Source organism: Saccopteryx leptura, chromosome 6 (genome assembly GCF_036850995.1).
Source record: "Saccopteryx leptura isolate mSacLep1 chromosome 6, mSacLep1_pri_phased_curated, whole genome shotgun sequence".
NCBI classification, from domain to species: Eukaryota; Metazoa; Chordata; class Mammalia; order Chiroptera; family Emballonuridae; genus Saccopteryx; species Saccopteryx leptura.
The window spans coordinates 9,831,128-9,855,709 of record NC_089508.1 but is presented as its reverse complement, the minus strand read 5'-3'; the positions used below and the strand labels follow the sequence as shown (position 1 = coordinate 9,855,709).

The 24,582-nt window shown below is 46.6% G+C and overlaps 1 protein-coding gene across 8 annotated transcripts in view; it reads right to left on the bottom strand.

The window, feature by feature from the left end:
• Window positions 1-7,779: 7,779 nt before the first annotated feature.
• Window positions 7,780-24,582, bottom strand: part of DICER1 (dicer 1, ribonuclease III) — a 69,746-nt gene continuing 52,943 nt past the window's right edge. For all 8 annotated transcript variants that reach the window (XM_066343402.1, XM_066343407.1, XM_066343408.1 and 5 more), the window contains 6 exons: window positions 21,185-21,340; window positions 17,265-18,153; window positions 15,416-15,684; window positions 12,718-12,880; window positions 12,552-12,627; window positions 7,780-12,219 (listed from right to left, as the gene is read on the bottom strand). In XM_066343402.1, the coding sequence (XP_066199499.1) occupies window positions 12,054-12,219; window positions 12,552-12,627; window positions 12,718-12,880; window positions 15,416-15,684; window positions 17,265-18,153; window positions 21,185-21,340 (1,719 nt within the window). In that variant the 3' untranslated portion in view covers window positions 7,780-12,053. The remainder of the gene's footprint in view (window positions 12,220-12,551; window positions 12,628-12,717; window positions 12,881-15,415; window positions 15,685-17,264; window positions 18,154-21,184; window positions 21,341-24,582) is intronic.

Here is a 24,582-nt window from a genome sequence, read left to right as displayed (position 1 = left end):
GCCTCCCTCCTCCCCAGCCCGGCAGCTTCTGCAGGGGCACAGGGGGAGACCCTGTTTCTGTTTCCTTCTTTCCTCACCTGGGTGGCTCTTTAGAGTCATCCGGGCCACTTTATTTTACAAAAAATGCAGATGCCCGGGTTCGCCCGAGATTCTGGTTTCGTTGTGATTCTCAGACTCACTGGTCTGGTTCAGTCCCCATTATATGTGTGAGGGACCCAAGACTCTCAGAGGGAAAGAGACTTGCTTAAGGAAATGCAGGCTCAAAACTACAACATCAGAAAAATGCAGCCTGCTCTTAGACTGTTGGCAGGGGTGTCGTTATCCATGCTGACACTGTATATTTGGGTTAAAATGTGAGTTAATTTTAAAGATTTATAGTGATTGCTTATCTTAAATAATTCCTAAAAAAAAAAAAAAAAAAAAAAGGTCCTGGCCAGTTGGCTCAGTGGTAGAGCATCAGCCTGGGATGTGGATGTCCCGGGTTTGATTCCCGGTCAGGGCACACAGGGGAAGCGCCCATCTGCTTCTCCACTGCTCCCCATTCTCTCTCTCTCTCTCTCCCTCCTGCAGCCATGGCTCCAATGGTCCGAGCAAGTTGGCCTCAGGCACTGAGGATGGCTCCATGGCCTTGCCTCAGGTGCTGGAATAGCTCAGTTGCTGAGTAACAGAGCAGCAGCCCCAGATGGGCAGAGCATTGCCCTGTAGGGGGCTTGCTGGGTGGATCCTGGTCAGGGCACATGCAGGAGTCTGTTTCTCTGCCTCCCTGCCTCTAACTTAATAAAGAATAAACTTTAGAACAATTCCTCAAACATTCAGGAATTTATGATACGGGCAAATAACATGAGCCATGTCTTAGGGGCCTCCCTGGACCCATCATCCCAAGAATAACATGGTCTATTGAAGAGGATGCACATGTCCACACCACCCCAGACCAACTACTACAGCGAGAATACAATGTATACTCATCCCTCACAACCCTTTGGTAAACCTTCCCTTGATCTTCGACCTTCTTCTCTTGTGCCCTGGTCAGTCCTTTGTTGGTGGGAGGAGACCCCGGGCTGAAACTATTGTATCTGGTGATATGTGCACAATCGTCCCCACCCTAACGTGAGCCCTGAGCGCAGGGTCTGCACCTTCCTCCCTCTCAGGGGTGTCTGCGGCATCCCTGCACACCTTGACTCCTCTCTAAAACGGGAACGCCAGGAGTGCCAACTCTCGCATGAAATTCAGCAACAGTGGTTAGAACAAGGCACTCCATAAATGTTTCCTGTCACCACCAACCCACCTGCCATTCGATTACACTGACCTGTCTTACTGTCTTCCTAGCAAGTATCATTCCCTAAAACCATCAGATTTATTTAATACCTGTCTCTCCAGCCCCCGGCTCCACCCCACTGGATTGGAAGCGTCCATGAACCTGATGCACTTGTCCATTATACCGGTTCCTATCGACTCCACAGTACCCCAGGGGCCACAGAATGGGGAGCAGTGGAGAAGCAGATGAGCACTTCCCCTGTGTGCCACAGTGGCTGCTGGGTCTCGTCTGGGAATGAATGCATACACATGTTGAGCAAAAGGGCAAGAACATGCATGACCTTAGCTTCTAGGAATGTGCAGTCTCGGCCAGCCGTGATTTAAATCTCTATCACCTCTGCATTCGCTACATTTCTGTGGCTTTTTTGAGTATTATCAACTGCTAGGAGATCCCATAAGCCAACTCCTTCACTGCCCAGACGAGGAGACCTGGGCCAGGGAGGGGTGGACCGTGGCTCCCTCCTGCTGCACGTGCTGGGCCCCAGCGGCCTGGCTCCCTTTGGCATCCTCGGTAGAGGAGGGGTAACGTTGAACGGCCCTGGGGCACATCTGCCACTCGGAAATTCCAGATGCCTAGAAATGCTCAGACCACTAGCTGACAGTACCTCCCCTTTATCAACAAAGTTGGTTTGAGTGAGTTTTAGTTCTGGAAAGCCTAGATGTTCTATTTATAAACATAACCTCAAGTTGGAATTCTAGCCTGCTAAGAGGACTGATTCAGCCCTTTATTCCAAAATAGGGAAACACAAGCAAAAATAACCACCCAACAAAACCCAAAGTGGCCCTACAGCTTTCAAAAGAACTCAGACACACTTTCCCACAACGGCGACTTGTGTCCCACGGTGCCTGCCCGCAGTCGAGCCTGGACTCCCAACGGGAGAAAACCGAGAGCACGATGCCCCCCCCCCCCCCCCCCCCGTTGCGCGAAGAGCCACGCTGGCTGCCACCTCGCTCGTCGTCACGGGAGCGGTGTGTGCGCTGTGGCCGTGCCACCCAACACACTGGCCCACTGGGGTCGGGCAGCAAACGCTCAGAGCTGTGACAATAGAATGCTATCTGCAACCTCAGGGACCCCTGGACTCATTTAGGTCCACTTAGGTCAAACATTTAGTAGCTGCTTAAGAACTGCATTTGGACTAAGGAATATCAATGTTTGTCATAGCCCATCTCATCCCCAAAAGGGTCTCTGACAACAGACTGTACAGATGATGTAACAGGACAGGATGGAGAGGGAGGGAATAAGCCAATACAAACACAGGGTTTTATTCCCGGAAAATAACCACACGCTGATGTGGCCCGTCTCCCCCACCGGGATCCACTCAGATGTAACTGCCTGGAAGGATGGCAACAACTTCATGTCATTCACTGCTCTGTCCCCCAGCGCCTGTCCTTAGAAGGTGCTTAATAAATAGCTAAGTGAATAGACGAACTCTTGGTCTGCTAGAAATCTGGCTCCGAGTTGCCCAGTAGTCAAAGCAAAAAGGGAAAAGATCAGCTACAAGATCCATAATGTCCCTCAAACCCAATCTTCAGGCCAAGCACAGGCTCTTCCACATCACTGGGTCTTCAATTCCACACGTAGCAACTGTGTCAGACTGACCAGGAAACCCATCCTTCATCCGAGACCCTGGCCCAACTTTCAGGAGGGACCGGGGTCCCCTTCCCCTTGGTGAGAACGGTAAAAAGCAGCGATCCTCCTGTCTGCTCAGCCGGTGCCCCTCCACCTCCCATCCTGCACTTCATCTGTCTCCTAAAGTCATCGCGCACAACAGCGAGGTCGGCCCAGCGGCGCTGGGGACTCGGAACATGGCGTGGTGTTTGAGATACAGTCCTTCGCATCCCAGCAGCTCACGGACACGCAGAGATGGTGACAAAAGGATGAGATGTGCTGTGAGGGGCCAGGCCTGCGGTGGGGACCCAGGCCGAGGGTGGGGCTGGGCATGGGAAGGAGGGTCCTGGGGGCTTGGCACCCAGGTACCTCTGCAAAGGAGAGCGGTGTGACCCGAGTCAGGGAGCTGCCCGGAGAGGCCCAGAGCGCTCAGGCAGCGCTGACAGCTCACAGAAAGGCCCCCTAGGAGCTGCGGACCCGGGATTATCGGGAAGTCACTGCCCATCAGCCCTCCGAGGGAGGCAGCTTCCTGGACTGTGTCCTGCTCCGGGACGATCAGGGGCCAGCACCTGGCCAGGCACGCCAACCTATTTGGACGTAAAACACGCATTTCAGTGAAGTTTTACTTTATGACTGCTAGTTGCAAACCAGGTTGAGCCAGGACCACAGGACCTAGACTCACCAACCATGAATGGGCAGCGCAAGTGACCCAGTAATTAGAAAACCTTAGGGTTCCTTTCCAGGCCACCAACTGCAGGGACAGCTGGTCAACTTCACAGTGACTTGGGCCCGCTGGCTGACAGACCAGTCAGGCTGAGTCTGGGCACCATCAGAGAGGTGGTTCACCCTATGCCCAGGTGCCCTTCACGTGTGTTGCTCAGGGTGCTGGGACCCCAAGACAGGATGCTGGGACCCCAAGACCTACTGTGCAGGTGTCTTTGGTCTCATCAGTTTGGGAAACGCAGCCCTTTCTTTGAGTCCAGATGTATTTTAGCATAATAGAGCCCGAGAAGTCCTGTAAAAACACCCCTTTGATTTTGTATAACCCATAATTGCCCAAGCATAGATAACCACGGAACCTCTTTATTATTATTATTTTTTTTTTGTCATATCACATCTGTTTAACATCCCTGGAAATTACTCAAGTCTCCTCGCACTGAAATGAAAAGTGGGAATGGGTGGGAAGTCGTACAAATGAAAGGCAATGTTCAAAGCAAGGCAAAAAAATAAAAATAAATCAGAGAACACTTAGGCCAATACGTGGCTCATCAGATATTTCCTAAAAGAGTCAGACAAAAAATTTCAAGGTAAAAACAGCACTCTGGTAACCTTTCCCCATTTAACAACTTCCTAGTTAGATTCTCGGTTATGCTCACACCCACCACCACCACCTGCTTCCTCCAACCAAGAGGAAAACTAGGAGTGGGCTGAGATCAGAAAACATCCCTTCCCCTGGCTGGGGGACATGCCACGAGGGGCCACGCTTCTGCCGCAGGGCTGTGCCTCTATGTGCGTGTGTGTGTGTGTGTGCATGCGTGACACACTTAGGAGCTGTAGTGCCAGCTCCACTCCCTAAGTCCTGTCACAATGACACCTCACAGTACAGCAGGAGTGGCTTTACTGAAAGCAGGTGGCGACAAAAAGCAGGGGTTCAAGTACACTGAACTGGGCAGCGTTACTGAAAATGGGGGCCCGACGGCTTTTCTTCCCAAGACCGGCCTCGTGCTGAGTCCTTCAGTGACCACAAGGCACGTCCCCAGTTTTTCAGGCTAATGTGAGTCAGGTAGCATGGTAACGGCAGGTTCTAACCCCAGCTAACAAAAACCCAAATCATCTCATTTGGGGGAAAAAAAAAGGAGCTATAGGGTGACATACAAAACAAACAGCAACCCCGTGGCTGCTGCCGACGCTGGGCATGCAACACCATCCGGTTTCCTTCTCAATATGAAACATGTACCACACACACACAGTCATACCTTTTTTTTTTTTTGTATTTTTCTGAAGCTGGAAATGGGGAGAGACAGTCAGACAGACTCCTGCATGCGCCCGACCGGGATCCACCCGGCACACCCACCAGGGGGAGATGCTCTGCCCATCAAGGGACTATGCTCTGCCCCTCCGGGGCATGGCTCTGTTGCGACCAGAGCCACTTCTAGCGCCTGGGGCAGAGGCCAAGGAGCCATCCCCAGCACCCAGGCCATCTTTGCTCCAATGGAGCCTCGGCTGCAGGAGGGGAAGATAGAGACAGAGAGGAAGGAGAGGGGGAGGGGTGGAGAAGCAGATGGGCGCTTCTCCTGTGTGCCCTGGACGGGAATCGAACCCGGGACTTCTGCACGCCAGGCCGACGCTCTACCACTGAGCCAACCGGCCAGGACCTAGTCATACCTTTTAATTTCACCTCCATCTCTGAAGGTCCACCCAAGTTAGAGAATTACTGAACCGTTAAACATTCCTTTGGCTTTAGGTAGGCGTGGGTTCGAGGCCCGGTCCTGACTGGGATTTCACTCAAGTTACTTCACGTCTCTGTGCCTTATTGTTCCCATCAGTAAAATGGGGGCGATGGTAACAGTCAGCTATTTATCATGGGCTTATGAAGTGTGGGGCACACACCACGTCTGACACGAACTCTCACTGACCCGAATGGCTGCTCCTTGTTCAGATAAGGACAGGGAGCTAGGAGTGATGACAGAACTGGCCCAAAGTCACAGTGCTGGAAGCTGGGTAAGTCTGACCACAGCTCTCAGTTGACATCTCTGCTTTACTTGCCTCCAAAGGAGCCGTTTCCGTCACTGTGGTGAGAAGTAAACAGCATGAACGAGTAAAACTTCTGCAGAGGTCAGGCGAGCCTAGCGCACATTCAATTACCTTAGCTGTTCCAGGTCCCGAAACCCTTATCTGAAATCCTTGAGGCCAACGTGGTTTGCAAATTTTCAAGAAAGAATTTTCAATGGAGTAAAAAGGTAACTCACAGAATGAAAGAAAAGCTAGTAAGAGTTTACTCCAGAATATATAAAGAACTCCTAAAACTCAACAACAAAACAAACAACCCAATCAAAAATGGACCAAGGACTAGAATAGATATTTCACTGAACACATGAAAAAAAAGTGCTCAACAGCACTGATCACTAGGGAAATTCAAATCTAAACCACAATAAGGTACCACCAGCTCACTCCCATTAGGATAGCTTTACTAAACAAAGCCATCAACAGGAAAACAGCAAGTGTTGGTGAGCACGTGGAAGAACTGGAGCCCTTGCACATGGCTGGTGAGAATGTAAAACAGTGCAGCTAGTGTTAAACTGAACGGCGGCTTCTCAGAATAGTAAATATGGCCACCCGAAGATGCGGTCATTCCACTTCTGGGTATACTCAGTAGAGAACCGAGAGCAAGGATTCAAACAGATGTGTGTACACCAACGTTCACAGCAGTGGTGTTTATTACAGCCCAATGGTGGAAGCCACCCAACATCATCAGGTGACGTACAATGGAATACTACTCAGCCTTCAAAAGGCAGTGCTGACATGACAAAACCTGCACGGACCATGAAGACATGTGCAAAGTGAAATGGAAAGGCCAGACACCAGAAGACATATACTTACTGTCTGATTCCAATACATGAGGGAGCTAGAAGAATCAACCTCAGATTCTCAGAGACCGAGAGTGGAAGGGTGGGAGCCAGGGCCGGGAGAGGGGAATATGGAGTCAGTGTTCAACTCGGACAGAGTTTCAGTTTGGGACAAAGAGAAGTTCTGGAAGTGGATGGTGGTGATGGTTGTAGAACAGTATTAATGGACTTAATGCTGCTATATACTTAAAAATGGTAGAAATGGTAAGTTTCATGTATATTTTACCACAAAAAGAGAAAAAAAGAACGGGAAGGGTGGTCCACAGGTGGCTCCGTGGGCAGGGTGGATGGCTGTGGCTGGCACGCCCGCCTGCCAGAGGGCACCCTGGCTCCCGCGTCTCCGCAAGGACCACCGCTCAGCTCACCGCCGGGCCAGCACGTGCCGTTCCGTCTCCGCATGCACTGCGGTTATGGGGCTGCACAGAGAAGAACTGCACATCCATCGGGACCGTTTCCACGCACATCGCGACTGCACACGGGTACACAGGGCGGGGCTGCGCACTCTGCTGCGGGCCGTGGCAGCAGGAAGGCGCTGCGGCTGAGGCTTGGCCTCAACCACCCAGCGGATTCTGGGCAGTAAGACCAACACACACACACGGTGCTTAACCGAATTCCTCAGGACTTATGTCATATACTTTCTCTCCTTTAGTCAGAGAAGGGAGAAGGAAAGGGAAAGGAAGGGATTAATTTAAGCTCTTACAAAGGAAATCTCAAACTTTTTTCTTGTTCTGAAAAACTTATTCTCACCATCTTGTTCCTACAGCCATGCCATTGCTATGAGCACTTAGTCTACTGAGGTTACAAGAAGGTGGGGTCAAAGCTTGAAATATATAGTAAAATTCTTTTTCCAACAATTTGGAAGTGGGGCCTACAACCTGGAAGCTGAACATTCTGTCCACTTGATTTCAGAATGCCCAAATTCTCTCAAGGAACGTGTCAAAGCTGTCCTAGATAGCCCAGGACCTGGGACACACCAGTCCGTGTGGCAGAAGTTCAGAAAAACACACTGGTATTATTTAAAACTCGAAAAGAGAAAAACAATTGTTTCTATATAACTGTAAGTAGAACTGAAGGAGAATTTGGTCAACAAAATTTCATCATATTAAAATACACATATTCATATTACCATGGAATTGAAACATTTTCAGGATCATTTCTGTTGCAATGACTTGAGTTAATCACCACTTGAGCCAACAAACTGAGAAAAGAAAAAGATAACAGGACACCCAGTGAACAGACCATAACTTTATTGGAGATTTACTCAGCTACAATTATTAGAAAAAAGACCAGTAAAGGTAACTGGGACCCATAAGGTGCAGACTGCAGACTCCTGCGCAGGTTTACGGTGTAAGTTACATCATGTTCCTTCAAATCAGCTGCAGCGTGTGACAGTAGATATTTTATTATCAATCAAATTACATGTTAGTTTTACTGGATTTTAGTCATTTTCCTTCCCTCTATTTACAGCGGAAAAGCCAGAAACGTTATTTCCCATTCACCTTCGCAGTTTTGCTACGTAGCCTGCTGCCGCAGTGCATCTCTAAATTAAACTGTCTGTGGTTGATGTCCAAATAAAAATGGACCAGAAAAAAAAGCAATTAATGATTAAAGTATATTTACAAGTCAGTTTCGCAAGATCACTTTCACTGCTAGTGGAAAATAAATCATCTCAATGCAAATTCCCTAGAGATTGCTACCAGCGTTTCCAACAACTTTTACAATCATTTTAATATTCTTGGTCTTCAACATATCTTAAAAACTTTTCATGTACAATATAAAATAAAGAAATTTATTTGGAAATAATTAAATTCCTAAAAAGCAATCAGTGGTTGAAAAAATATACCTATTTAAATGTAATTAAAATAACCGTATAGGTAATAAACATGACATGAATTTCTCTTCCACAGATAACACAAACTGGTTAGGGAGCAACATAATTTCTGATGCAGTTTAAAAACACAAATATCAAGGTCTCAGTTTGGTGGTTTACAGTTTTGAGTAAAAGAATTAGATCCCCTAATGGAGAAAGATAGAAAGTTTTAAATCAACGGGGCCTTAAGCCCGAACTGCGGTAGGTCTGGGCTCTGATTACGCTCTGCTCTCGGCCGCCACCGTCGGAGTCCAGGTAATGGCTGAAGAGCCGACGGCCGGGTGAATAGTTGTATTTATGAACTGAACCAACAGAACTAAAGGAGCCTCCAGTCTCTTGCGATTTAGGCAGGGTAATATGAATCTTTCTGAGGGCAAGCTATTATTAAGAAAATAAAAATATTAGTATTTTAAAAGATAATTCCAGGAGTGTTAGAGGTCATCCTAGATTTAATCACCCTATAATGTAAAGGAAAACAGGAACAAACATTTAAAAACATAATTAAGAGTTAACAAATCTTTGTCATACTTTCACAAACAGTAACAATGCCACAGACAAAAATGATCTATTTAAGTTGTGCAAGTATATGACACATGGCAGGCGTTATAATTATCTTTTTCAAATTCGGTAAATCAAAACAGCAGCGAGGCCAAACCACATTTCTCCTCTCGGTTAAGCACATTTTCCTTGAAATGAGGTAAAGCATGGTACCAAGTGCAATGCTGTCTGTGCTACACGAACAGAGGGGGAGCTATTCCAGAGGCAGCATCGTCAGGACTGCGGAAGGTACGGTACACAGAGATTAACAACACCTACATTGAAGGTGCAAGCCGACTGACCGCCACACAATCATCAGACGGCATTTCTGTAGTTGCTTTTCAAGACAGGCTTCCCCAACCTCACGCACCTCCCATGGGGAGGCTTCCACAGCACACTCGCTCTCACATTTCAATCACAGGGACAAAGGGATGACACACGGCTGGAAAGCGGGGCGACACGGAGTGACTCTTTCCTTAAGTAACAGACCGGAAACATTCCAGCAAGCCAAACTGGGGAAACTTTACAGCATCAAAATCAGCAGCACAAAAGCATTCATAACCATTTCATGTCTAAGTCATAGCTTTCATTTTTTAACATAGTGACCAGGGGATCATAGAATGCTTCAGAGTGTGAGCCACAAATTAAAATCAGCTAATTTTCTCCTGCAGAAAAAAAAATAGCTGAAGTTAGCTGTTGATAAAACATTTTTAATGGTCGTGGGAAATTTGAACCCCTGAGAATGTATAACCTAATCATATCCAAGTCTGAACTTTTTAATATTAACAAAAAATATTCTTCTTAATGTTACAAAATATATTGAGGCATTTTTATCCCGATGGGAACTATAACTGTGAAACAATCCAAGTTGGGGGCCAGGACGCGCGAACCCCGTAACGCTGGGATTGAGTGCACGAGACACAATGCAAGCCCTGCGCTCCGGGCAGCAGGTAGTTTATACATGACTCAGAGTTTCGTGATACAGCTTCATCACAATCACCCTCACCAGTGGAACCACACCCAGCCTTCCTTGTTCACGGTGCACGTTTACAGTTATATAATTCAAGAGGTGCTTGGTTTTAACTTGCCAGATCTCATGTTAAAATTTTAAAAAAGAACAACAAATAGAAATCTAAGGTTCCAAACCAGAATTCAATATTTTAAGAACAAGTTCGCCCAAATTAATTTGCTTAAAAAGCAAGTGATTACTTTAGATCCCAATCTGAGTTTCATCCGTAGACAAGGAGCAGCGCTGGGGAAGCGTCAGCCCCTGGCTCGGCCTCCCCAGCCAGGGCGCCGCCCAGGCGCGGCACAGGCGGGGCACAGGCACGGCACTGCCCGGCACTGCAGGGGTCTCTCTCTGGGGGTGAGCGGGGCAGACAGAGCGCGGGGTCCAGTGTCCCGCCGCCATTTAAAACAACAACGCAGCAAGCCTGCACGAAGCGTCAGGTTCAGAACGATGTGCTGGAAAACGTTCGACACCTCTGCTCAGCTTTCTGAAACTTCAAGCATAATTAACGGGCGAACTGCAGCAAACCTCTACTGGTACGGTGGTGGGCGTGCAAGACCGACCCACAGCTTTTATAAAGGTAAATTAAGAGGTATTATAGGTACAGTGCAAAAAAAAAAATTAACATTTCAAGCATAATACATAAACATAGCACCAAACGGGGAAAACGCATGCAAAAGAAAAGAAGAACTGAGGTATTTAAGTGAAGAGTGCCTACAGTTCTAATTAAAGAAACTTAGGCAAAAGCCTAAAAGTGTCTTTTTTTTTTTTCTTTTCAAAGATGGAAATAATGAGCTAGTTTATCTAAATTAATGAGCTAAATCACAGATTTATCAAAATTACGGCAGTTGATCACAAACGCTGAGTTTTGAGGGCATTACCAGCACGGCTTTGGTAGTGAAACAGTCATGCAACACTGAGAAGCACAGTGGGAACCGGGCGTGAGGAGACGGCGGAGGCGCGGGGCTCTGCTGCTTTAAAGGAGGAGCTATGGATTATAAAACCTGCAGCACGGCTTAGGTGTGATATGTCTAAAGCTCATGTTGTTAGAGAAACAGCCTACAGGGCAAAAGTATTTGCCACAAACAATTTCCATCAGTGGAACTACCGAACAGGAGGTTTTATTATTATTATTTTATGTAAAACTGGATATTTAGCCAAAGATCTTTTTTTATTATGGTGTTTTTTAAAAAATCCATAGGCTACAGATTCTGGTTTTTTAAAATGCCTTCTGTGCACACGTGACAGAGATCCTAATACCTTGTTTTAAGTTAAGCTACAACTACACTACTGAGTTGTGTATCTCACACTGTCTCAACACCTATGCATAATAAAACGAAGGGAATGTCAAATTAGTTTGTTCCAAAAGAGATCAGAAATGAAAGACTATCCATGAGAATGTTACTTTTAAGGCAAGAACCTTTTTTATGCAAGACTTTGTGACATGAAAGAACTAAAATTTGATTCACCAACATGTCAGCTGATGTCCACCAGAGCCTGTCCCTCGCTCTCAGTGCAGCAGTGCCCGGGAAACGTCGCCTCACACACAGAACACAGAAACGAGGACGACACGGGCACGCTCCCTGCCCTCGCCAGTGGCAGCACCCTAGGATGGGCTCCCAGACGGGAGACGGCCACAGCGCGCAGGCGGAGGGCCAGTCGAGGCCTCTGCTGCCCTCCTAGGGGCTGTTCGAGGTTCCAGCTCCGTGGCCTCCTAACGCTAAGCAAAGGTGACAGAAATTAAACTAAAAACAAACAAAACCCCCCTCCCCCCAAACTGTCCATAATTATTTTGAACATTTGCTAAATGTCATCATTAAAGCACTCTTGTGATTTAAACAAAGCAGAAGTGAGGAAAGAAGACAAGATTGTGTTTGCGCAAAAAACTAAAACTACAATTAGTTCCAAAATTTTTATACATATGTTAAATGTTTTATTCTGCAGTCTACCTTGTCATCAAACAAATTTTTAATTCTGCCTTCAATTCGTTCTGCTCAGTATCAACTTTAAATCATTCTTTTCAATTTAAATATTTTCCACCTAATTCTGCCTTTTGTTCTTGTTTTTTTTTTTTTATTTAAAAGGGGTTCAGCTGCTGGGAACCTGAGGTTGGTTAGCTTTGAGGCTCCGGAGGGCCCTCCGTGCTGCTGCAGACTTGGCGATCCTGTAACTGCGGCCGACGCCCTTGAACTTGCCCTTCCCTACCACCTCCACGGTGACTCGGACCTTGCCGTCGTACGTCCTCTCCGCCGGGCTGTAAAGAGGCCAAGCAGCTTGAGTCAGAGCCAGAAGTATTTGTTATGCCTGTCAGTGGGCACTGCCCCCGCGCTCTCGGGCCGAGCTGACCCCACACAGGCAGCGTGCCCTGTGACTACTGCACGCCAGCGGCAGGCGGGCTGCCGGTCCTCTGTAACTCAGGGTCGCTTCATAAAAACAGAAAGAAATCAATCAGACTACAAGTGGAAACTGCTTGAGAGCGTGCCCCGGTGTAAATATTTTTCAGAATCATTCGTTTATGGCATCTCTGAGAACTTTCCTCCCTTGTTTTTAACTAAGTTAATTTTTTCCATGCACATTTTTGCTTACCTAAATTTGGCGGTTTCTGGTTCCATTTCAAGCAATTCTCGCACAGGGGAACGGGGCACATTTGCAGAAAATTTTTCTATAATCAAAATGAAAGAATGATGTAAATAATACCCTAAAGTTGTTTTTAATTTTGATTTTGCTTCTTTCAGAGGGGAGCTGACAGTACCTATCAGTGGCCGCATCATAGGGTAGTACACCTGCCACACCATCTCCAGGGACATCCCACTGTCCATGTAAATGGCACCAGCAAGTGACTCAAAAATATCGCCCATGGCCTTTGGGACTTCAATGTCCTCTTCCTTCTCTTCGTCCTCCTCAGATCTCCGGAGCTAGGAGAGAGAAAGCGACTTGTAAGTGAAAAGGCCATTTTTAAAGGAAGGGAGTCCACAGAGGCTTCTATCCTGGCTATGAGTTTTATTACACTTTTAACAAAGGTAACAACACCAACCACGTATGGCATGCCTACTAGGTTGTAACAGATTCTTCAGAAACATGATCTTATCTAAAAACAAAGTGTTTTCAAACTTCTCAAGAAAAAAATAAAAGAGAAAATCCCCTCCCAGTTAATATTTTATACTCAGCAAAGGAAAAAGAATTATGTCTAAATAAAAACAAAAACAGCTTTAACACAAAATTAGGAATAGTCAATGCATTTTAAAAGCTTTTCAAATTTACTCATCATCAAAGAGCTGCACGTTGAAGGCCCTACCCCCGGCAGCCCAGCAAGGACGCTACGGAGAGCTGAGCTGGTGAGACGCATGCTACTGCGGCTCCAGCCGCCTCCGCCGGCGGGGAAGTTCCGGGGGAAGACCCTGCCCTCCGAGCTCCGAGCTTCGCTTTATGAAACACTAAGGCATGCTCGCTAGAGAGCAGTGCCTGACACCGCGGGCATCCACATTCACAGGATAAACAAGTATGTGCGTGTCAAAAGCCTTTTAAAGGTTCCCAATTTTTGACACAGCAATTCCATCTCTGGGAATTTATCTTAAAGAGGTGAATGGATATATAAGCGTAGTTATCAGATCCACTTTATTAAAAGTCCTTAGTAAAAACAATTTAAATATCCAGCCACAGAGGACTGTCAAATACATTACATGATAGCCAGAGACTGACCAGCCTGCAGCTACTGAAAGTCACAATGTCAATCAACACCTGGAGAGTCATCACAATAAATTAAGTAAAAAGACATTACAGTATATTATGTATGATATTATTCAACTTTATACATGTTTACATCTACATACAATAGCAATAATCTCAAAATGTTATTTCTCAGGTTTTATATTTCTGTAACTTTAATTTTCTTTCTGCTTGTGTTTTCTAAAAGAAACATAAACTACTTGTGAAAGAGAAATGAAAAGTGAGGGACAGCAGTCTCTAAGTAGACTGACTGTTCAGTGACATAAAGTTCTAGATAACATTTATAATGCCAACTACTGGAAAAATAAGCTAGTTATTGTTCACATATCTTAGTTTTGAGATAGAACAGAGTTTAAAACTTATGAAGTTTCTTTCCTTTTATAAATGAGGAAACTGAGATTCAGAAAATTGAAGAGATTTTAAGATCAAATAGTAAATTAGAAAAGCCAGACTATGACACTTCCAATCAGTTTTTGTAACTTCTATACATGCTTATATAAACAGAGAGAATGAACAAATATCAACAGAACCAGTATGTCCCACTGTCATTTAAAAGAGAATTTAAATGAAATTTAAGCAGATTCTTCAAAGTCTAAGCTTAAAAGTATTTCTATAGACTGAGACCAGAAATAATGTCTACATGTGAGACGGCTGTAACTCCTAGCCTCATGCCAGCTGCGCTGGCCCCCAGACTGCTGACCTTAGGACAGGCCCCTGCAGGCGGAACTACCAGCTGCCCTCCCCACACCTACCCTCCCCACACCTGCCCTCCCCCCAGGTGCCCCCCACTGCGCTCCCCTCCCCCCAGCACAGATTCTACAGCGGGTACACCTCTGCCCGCCCTCCTTTCTCACTGGAAGTCAGGAAATGCACTAAATCCCCAACAATGGTTTGGTGCAATTAAAAAAAGGAAAGGTACAAATCAAAGAAAGAACAAGTAAAACAGCTACCAGAAAAATTTATGAATAAATTCCTTGACTCCTTATAAGAAATCTACCAAGATAAGGAACACAAAGGAGTCAGCATGGACAAGAGCGTTCATTCCCTGGGCACACAGTATGCAGATGATGGCAGGGATCAGTTAGACCGGTGTTTTTTGTGAACTGGTCCATCAGAAATCTCATGTTGCACCGCAAATGAGTTACCACCCTGGTGTTGTATGAAGATTATAGTCCCAATGATCTCAGTTGAATGCGCTTAAGTCAGGGTGATTTCTGCCTTAGCGGGCCCCGAAATAATCCTATTTTCCCCGGCCCCCAAGTGTAAAAAGGTTGAAAACCAATCAATCCCCTTTCCAACAAAACTGCAAATAATTCAAGCACATTAGCATTAGCTCCATCACCAGAGAGCCTTTGGCTAAACTTCTAAGTAGAAGCCTCTCAAATACCAATGGTTTCAAATGTAGAAGTTGGGCTTTTAACTGAGATTTTCCCATGTCTAGCAGCAGCAGAATCCACATTCACACCACCGACTGGAGACAGTAGCAGACGTTCCTGACCCATCCACTCATGGGGACAGCACAGCATGGCAGCCAGGGAGGGCTGCTGGGGGCAGGGGACACGCTGGGACACAGGATGCCGACTGCTCCGCTCCCTCGCCTCCCGTCCCTGCCATCCCAGCCCCCGGGCCCGTCTCCCAGCCGCTGTGCAGCCCGAACTCAGACAACCGAGAAGCCTGCCGGTGGCCCGCACATCACTCGTGAACATGCTCTCAGCAGCACTCACCTCGGAATCCATCCCTTGCATTTCGTTCTTCTCGAGCTGGAACTGCACGAAGTCATCGATGACATGGAAGAGCTCAGGGGACACGGCTTTGAAGTACTTGTGGTAGTCGTACTTCACGGCCAGCGACGCGAAGATGGTGTTGTTGACCAGCGCGGAGCGCAGGTCGGTCAGGACCCCCGGGGAGTGCTGCCGCGGGTCCTCGTAAAGGTGCTTGGTTATGAGGTAGTCCAAGATCGCGTCTCCCAGGAACTCGAGGCGCTGGTAACAATCTGGGGGGGCCAGGGTGGGCGTGAGCTAAGCAGACACCCGGCCCAGTGCCCTTTCAGACTTTCATTTGGGTTCACTTTCACATATATTCTTCAATGACAAAATTACTTGACATCTCATAGTTATTGAGGCCTTTGGCAATTAAATTTTAACAGCAAATTAAGCCCATTTCTTAGATATAAACTGGGGTCATAAAATCTGTTAGTGGCCCAAAGAAAAACAGCTTAAGGGAAAAAACCTTCCCCAGGTGACATTGCTGTCACTGAACACTTTTGCACTGGCACCCCACGGGCCAGGGGGGGGCGCTGGCCATTATCCTGAGGCCTCCGCACACGTCCCCACCTGGTGACGCCGACCCCCGCCACGTGTCACCGCCACTGCTACAGGCTCGGCTGCAATCACCACGCCCTGGCTCACTCACGTGTCACGTCCAAGTGACGCCATGGCCTCCCACTCCCAGGTTCTGTTACAGAAGATAACAGTACGAGAGCCCCTCTTCTCAACCTAGGTGAGAAATGCTGAATTTGGCACAACTCAAGAGACAAAGAAAGAACAGTTGCAGGAATGAGCCAAACGCTTAGGCAAAAGTGGCTGGTTGTCAAAATACGAGAAGTTATCAATATCAACCAGCACCTAAACTTCCTCAGTGATTAAAGAGAGCCCATTCCCCTGAGGAAACCGAGGCAGGGACAGACGCAGAGCCTGGCCCAGCACCCCCAGGGACGGCAGAGGCTGGGCTGGCTGAGACGGCTCGAGCCCGGCCCGCACCCCAGGGCTGCGCAGCAGAACACCATGCCTCCTTTCTCTCCACCAAGAAAATAAGTTTTAGTTTCACTAGTGTTTACTCCAGAGCTGGATCATTTTTCACTTTTTGGCTTTACATTTTTTCAAACTATCTTAATGTACATTGTTTTTCTTACACAAACTTTACACTTTGCTTTGGTACTCTGGGCTCAAGCACTTGTTGCTCTGACACAGAAACAGTGCATGGACCTAAGCTGCGTCTCATAGGCGGAAGCCGCCGTTAGCTCTCACAGACGGGAGCCCGGTGAGGACAAGGGACCACGCGTGGGGCACAGTGCAGTGAAGGACATCAGTCAGAGCAAAGGCATGAAGCCTCCTGTGAAGTTGTTCCTTATAATCTATTCATCTTGAGACTTTAAAAGACCTTAAGAGAGGGGCCTTTTTTGTTCAGGAAGAATCATAAAAGGATGTGAAATCCATCCAGAATATACAAATAAATCAAGAACCAAAAGCAGCACTGAGCAGGCATCAGAAAGCCACCGGGCAGGATGGAACAGAAAGCCCAGAATGCTGAGCCCCGACTCCCCTAATTACACAGCACATAAAATGACATCTGTGAGCACAGCAGAGCACGAGCCGCAGCTATCAAAGGAGCAGTGCACGCTCCCAAAGAGATGAGGAAATTAAAGGCTCCTTTCATTTTTCCTCACTGCCTCCCCCACCATGCATATTAAGCACTAAGTTTATACATGCATAGATCATTTTCTTCTAAGCCAAAATAATGCGATTAACGCACGGTCTCGTTCTCGAGCAGTAACGCTGGGGCTGGGGCTCTTACCAGTGATAGTATTGTAGTGGTAGGAGGCATGCGTAAACGCCTGCAGAAGGTAAGCCTTATTCTTGAATCTGTAGTTGATTTTCTTTTCAAAGTTTTCAAAACCCGATATCAGGTGATTCAGTGTTTTATCTGCGTCCGGATGATCGAACATACATCTCGGCGGGATCTTCAGACAACCGTACTCCAAGTCCTTAAACACAGAAGCACGTGAGCTGGCTACCCCAGCGGCAGCCCGGCTCCCTGAAAGGGTCTTTTGTTGGCTGCTGAAACTCTCCCTGGCGGGGCCCGCGGCCTTCTCCCGGTCGGGCCTCTTCACCACCGGGAGCACCTTCAGGCCCAGCGAGCAGAGGAAGAGCTGCGCGGCCCTCTCGCCGCAGCTGGTCAGGTAGCAGCCCAGCAGGGCCTCCACGCAGTCGGCGATGCTCTTGTCGGCAATGCACTGCTCCGTGTGCAAGTCATAGGAGATGGACTGCTTCCCTGGGTCAGCACCACAGTTTTCTTCTAATGGGTTCCAGAACCCCACCACAAAGTCGTCCTCTTCCACGGCTTTGCTCGGGTCCAGATAGCACATGGCATCCCAAGAGCTATAGTCAAAGTCCTCAAAATCGGATGAAAATGGCATGCTACCCAAGGAGGATTTTTTGGGTATCTTCCATTCATACGCAGAATCAGTGGTTGAAAAAGGAGAAAGAGGAATTTTCTTGACGAAGGCTCCTGACCCTATTAACATGTTGTCTATGAACTTGATGTGTTCCTGATCGTACTCCAGGAAGTCATCCTCATCATCGGGGTCCTCCTTCGGAGCCCTCCACATCAGGTCCTCCTCTTCCTCCTCCTCCTCCTCAAAGTCGTCCTCCAGTTTGCCATTAGCCAACATGCAGTCCTTTGTCTGCAACGAGGGGGAATGGGGAAGGAGGGGAGACATAGCTGCTGTTTTTAAAAGGGTCTGAAACTCAATAAAAGCAAGGGTTATGGATAATTTCAAATGACAACCACAAATACTAAAAGGCAACTTGAAAATCATGGCCATTTGTTTTCAATTAACATAAAATAAGTTATTTAATCATATAAACAAAGCAAAACATGTTCTTTGAATGTTCATTTTCTAAGTTATAAAGTGACCTTTATCCAGTATGAAGCTTTAAGTTAAGGATTTTATACATGGTATATAAAGTTAAAACTAATGTCTACAAGGCAAACTAGCTAAGAACTCTGACTCGGACAGGACACACAATGAGTCGCTCAGACACCATTCAGATAGCTTCAATTTTGCTGACAAAGTTTTAAAAAGATTTGCAAATTAATAACATTAAATTCCAAAGAAAGAGCATTATCTTTGCAATTACACAAGTATAATGTGAAAACAGATAAATTTCTTAAATCTTTATAACATTAAAAATGTGCAAGAGTTTCATAATCAAGTTTTTGTCCCTATTTCTACTTCATATAAAAGTACATTTGTTATAATATAAAACTAAATTGCTTTACTTGAAAAATAAAAGCAATCACTGAACCAAGCAATGAATTTGAGAAATTATGCTTTTCCTCTCCACTGAGCTACAGTAATCAGGGTAACAGATTATAGCATAACTGACAAAAACAGAGGAAAACTTAGACTAACACGAAACACAACAATCCAATTTCTGTCAGAAGATCTTTGCTAATTCCAATTTCTTTGGCAAAAGCTTATTTGTGAATGACAACGTTAATAACAGGCTAGGGCTCCAGAATGATGTAACTGTTTCACAATGCTAGAAAGATGCCAAATTTCAGTTGAGCAATAAAGTTAAGAAACAAAAACAAAAACAAAAACCAAGACTTGACTTTAGGGGAAGAGGCAGGAGGGTGTGCTTCAACTTGGATGGTGACAACTTTCCAGGGTATTCTGAAAAAAGGTTTTCAAACTTCCTGTCAAGCAGTTTTAAAATACTACAAATATTTTCATTTTAAGCCAGACTTAAAAGAGATACAAGCTGTATAATCTGGAAAGAAAGAAGAGTGGTGAGCCAGGCCATATGCCTATAACTATCTATACTTTTAAGTAAAAAAAAAAGTTTACAAAACTTTTTCAAGACTAAGGAAGAACAAAAGAAACAATGGCAGACCTTTAGGAACTATTTCCTGTTAAACACCCTCTACTTTCCAGGTAACCTGAGATGTTTTTGACTGTAGTTTGGTCCTTAGAAGAAAGAGCCAAATCACAATTTTCTTTAAAAAATCAGACTGAATAACTTTTCAACTAAAAAAATATCCTCATTTATCTTTAGTATGATGTTAACATAAACTTAAAATCGGCAGAGCACACACACACACAAAACCCCTCAAAAACCAGAAGGCTGGGTTTCCTCTCCAATGAGCTGTATGATCCTGGGGAAAGTTCTTCCAGCCTCCTGGTTTCAGTGTCTGTATCTGCAAACAGTGGGCTTCCACCTCACTCCCCTTCCAAGAGCACTTCAGCTCTTTAAAAACAGAAAAACCCAGCATGAACGGAGGTCAAGTGAACTTGCTCCCTGAGTCGTCAGCACCCCTGGCATTTGTGAGCAAAGGGTCCGCTGAACCCCACTGGCTGCGGGCGCGCAGCGAGAGCAGGGACGGACAGCGTGTGCTCTTCGGTACCACGTGAGGCCTATTTCAATGAGCAGAAAGCACTCAGAAAAAGCACAGACACTGGTTTCATGTATTCCAAGACCCAAAGTGCCAGTTCATCTGAAATGTCAAAAAAAAAAAAAGGTGTGCTGCACCTTTAAAAAAAAATTTTGTTTTAATCAAAAGGGCATGCCAATGTCAACTTTATGCTAAATTTGTTTTTTTAAAGAGTTAATTATATTATGAAACAGTATTTACAAGTCAGAATGATTTTTACTGGAATAATTTTTGTAAAAATGTAGTATTTTCTCTAAGGTTCTTAGAACCTACACATTTTCTCCTAGGTTCTACCTAATTCTAAATTAGTAACAAGTGTACATTTTCTAACCCAACTGGCATTAAAATGTTCTCTTAATACCTTTCTTCCTAAGTTTAATTTTGATAAGTTAAATATCGCATGAGTTAAAAATATCCTCAGGAAAGAGGCAGAAGTACAAACAGAGTCACAGAGCATGTGACCGGAAATATTTGAGACATATCTCGGGTGTGCACGTCAGAGAGAATGTGTCCGTGTAGAAACATAACCTGTGAAGGAAAGGGTGTTCTCACTGTTGGCCTGAAGGGAAGATGCAGTAAGGACAAAACAGTCCCCACCACCAGTGCGAAGTAACCCTCCGAGAGAGGAAACCACCCGAGCCGCCTCTCCCTCTGGCAGTGGCTGCTTTCCCAGCCACCCGCAGGCGGCTGCTTCCACAGCTCAGCTCCCGGGCCCTCTGTGGCGCCCTCTGCTGGCCTTCCAGATAAGACATCACCAAGCAGCTGCAGCTAACATCTGGAATCTTCTGAAGTCACTGGCAAGATTTAAACTGTTTCCAGAAAACTACAACCTTTATGTTTAGTAATTTATTATTATTATTATTATTATTATTATTATTATTATTTCACAAGAGGAGAAAAGGCACGTTAAACCCCAAGCTATAAAAATAAGATTTTATTGAAATTTCATTATTTCACAGACTGGAGATCGTAGGTCACTGAACAGAGCTAAGGATCTATGATAAACTATGATACATAACAGTAAAGTGAAACGTTACGGGGTTTTTCTTCCCTTTTGAGTCATAGTATCAGGGATCCTTCTGCCTCTGGCAAAAGAAGGTAATAGAAATTTGTTTTCTATCAAAATTCTGATACTGTTTCTAAATTCAATCGAAAGACAGTCTGTTAATAGAGTTACTAACTCAATATATCAAATATCTATTCTAAAACAAAAAATTAATAGAACAAAATTCTCCCCCTCATCAAAAAATAAGCCCTTCCAGTTACCAGAAACTTACCATCTCCTCTTTTTCCCATTTGTCTGAAGTACTTTTGTCCTGATTTACTGTATAACCAGGAGGAAGCCAGTTCACGGGGGGGTCGAATATTGACACCACCATGCGGCTGGGCAGTCCCTTCTTTTTTCCAAGCCGATACAGGTTACAGTTGCTGACCTTTAGCAGAAAAATTTTATAAGACACTTACTATAAATTATCACTGCTGAAATTCATATAAGGCATCTTAATATATTTTTACCTGGATTACTATAACTGGTCACTAATTAGACTGATAGGAAATATTAAATTCTATATCCTTCAGTGTAGTTAGATGACTATTTCTGAGTATTAAATGCAGATTAGAAAAAACTGATGTATATATGCAAATTTCTTATAAAGTCATAAGTAACAATTCAATTTCAACCTTTTGAAAACACAATATGGTGATATAAAATTGGGACTACCAGAAAATGAATCCCTATCAAAAGTCCAAAATATCACAACATTCTCAATGAAATAAAATGAAAACTGGCACTGAACAGAGCTACAATAATTTTATGTTGCTAGACCCTAAGCCACAAATATGGTAACAACTGCAGTATTTTCTTAAACATTGCTCCTTTGTTTTAGATGGTATTTCAAGATAGTTTCGGTCCACCATTTTAAAATAGTGCAAAAGGCAATAAAGAACCTCATTTTCATTCTGGGTTTCTTTGTATTTGAGTGCGTCATGAGCTCTTTCCAAGTCAGAAGCACGTGCCATGAGAGAGGCACTGGGCTGGGGCAGGCATCCTGAGAACACAGTCGGGGAGACCGCAGAGCGGGCACCGCTGAGGACACAGGGAGAGGGAAAGAAGCCCACCCAACGCGCATGATGTGCTCGAGGGCTTCCCCGCTGCGGGAAATGCAACAGCTCAAATCAGTGCCACTTTCCTTTTCCACGCTATGAGAATGCAACATCACAGGTGCCAATGAGGACTCGAAAGGGATGCAACTCCCACTCAAAGTCAACAGAAAAGGAAGAAGGAACTAAGTAAGGACTCATACGAAGCTCAGGGTGGGACAAGTGCTCTGGGAAGACCACCAACAGTGCGCGCCCAGGGTCTGGGGTCTGTGTGAAGAACGAGGGTGCCTCGGTCCACCATTTTAAAATAGAGCAAAAGGCAATAAAGAACCTCATTTTCATTCTGTATTTCTTTGTATTTAAGTACGTCATTTCCTGGTGAGGAGACAGAAGTGTCTGGGGTTGAGCGTCTAAAAGGCCTTACACCAGGAGGGGGGGAAGGAGAATTTCTGCAGGAACTGAGTCAAAGCTTTCTGAACAGAAAAATGAATGAATTTTTGAAACGTAATGTCTTTCTTCTCTATTAGAGTATACATAATATTACTTTCTAGTCACTCTTATTAGCCTCTGATACTTTCTGCAACCATCTCTGGAAAATCTCACTCATCCTCAGAATTTCAACTACCACTCATATAAAGACCACTCCCCCAAACCATATCGTAGTTGTAATTTCTCAATTGTCTGAACATTCCGTTTCATATTCCGTAGGTATAACCCCCACCCCCACCCCCGAACCGATCCCTACACTCTGTCTACCTCACCCTCGCACCATGACCGCCCTGGCCTCCCAGTGTGTATGGCTGTCGTGACTGCATCCCTGCCCGGCTCTCCGCCCGCCGAGTACACTGGGGGGCAGCAGAGAAGACAGCGACGGGCCCGACACTGGCCTCAGACCTGCTCCTCACTGCACGGGCCCGACACTGGCCTCAGACCTGCTCCTCACTGCACGGGCCCGACACTGGCCTCAGACCCGCTCCTCACTGCACGGGCCCGACACTGGCCTCAGACCCGCTCCTCACTGCACGGGCCCGACACTGGCCTCAGACCTGCTCCTCACTGCACGGGCCCGACACTGGCCTCAGACCTGCTCCTCACTGCACGGGCCCGACACTGGCCTCAGACCTGCTCCTCACTGCACGGGCCCGACACTGGCCTCAGACCTGCTCCTCACTGCACGGGCCCGACACTGGCCTCAGACCTGCTCCTCACTGCACGGGCCCGACACTGGCCTCAGACCCGCTCCTCACTGCACGGGCCCGACACTGGCCTCAGACCCGCTCCTCACTGCACGGGCCCGACACTGGCCTCAGACCCGCTCCTCACTGCACGGGCCCGACACTGGCCTCAGACCCGCTCCTCACTGCACGGGCCCGACACTGGCCTCAGACCCGCTCCTCACTGCACGGGCCCGACACTGGCCTCAGACCCGCTCCTCACTGCACGGGCCCGACACTGGCCTCAGACCCGCTCCTCACTGCACGGGCCCGACACTGGCCTCAGACCCGCTCCTCACTGCACGGGCCCGACACTGGCCTCAGACCCGCTCCTCACTGCACGGGCCCGACACTGGCCTCAGACCCGCTCCTCACTGCACGGGCCCGACACTGGCCTCAGACCCGCTCCTCACTGCACGGGCCCGACACTGGCCTCAGACCCGCTCCTCACTTCACGGGCCCGACACTGGCCTCAGACCTGCTCCTCACTGCACGGGCCCGACACTGGCCTCAGACCTGCTCCTCACTGCCCCAGACAAGCTAGAGGACTTACACCAGCTAATTACACTCTCCGGGCAGTTTCCTCGTCTGCAAAAGGGGGACCCAGAAGGTCTGTAACATGCCCAGTGTGGAGCCTGCTGTCAGGTAATACCAAGGGGGGGGGGTCAGTGCCCTGGCGAAGGGCAAGCTCTCTAAAGCTCTGCCCCTATCTGCCACATGACCTGGCGAGAAACCTCTGCTGCCCAGTGTCCTCGTCTAGAAAGGGGTAAGAAAGGAGTGACTGGCGACAGTGAGCACTGCACAGATGTGGGCTACAATCACTGTCCTTCCTGACCGCCAGGACTTAGCTCTGTATCCCACTGTCTCCTGCAGCTTACACTTCTTCCAAGGCCAGCAGTCTGCTCAGCTTAGTCTGGTCTTGCCTTTCAACTCACACTGCATTCTGCTACCAGATTGATCATTCAAAACCATCACTTTATTAACACGAATAGTCCCTTATGCAAGAAGTGCCTACAACATTCACCATGTAAACTCCCTCATCTGTAGCATGGAAGATCTTCCACAATATGGCTTTGCCCACCTTCCTTTTCTTTTCCTTTTTTATTTTTGGTTTTTAACTTTAAAGTATTTTGCAATGGTATTATCAAATTCAGCTTCCTTTTCAAGTCTTCTCAGGACTTCCCACACTTCTGCTGTTCCCACAGCCGATTCCCTAGGGCCGCCACGCTCTGCGCCTGCCCATTTTCCGTCCGCACTGGGAACACACACCTTACACCTCTTCCGCTTCACCCTCCTGGTCATACGTGACGGCCCTTCCCTGAGTGCCTGGGCAGTGGCGCTTTCTAAGCTGTCAAGCAGGC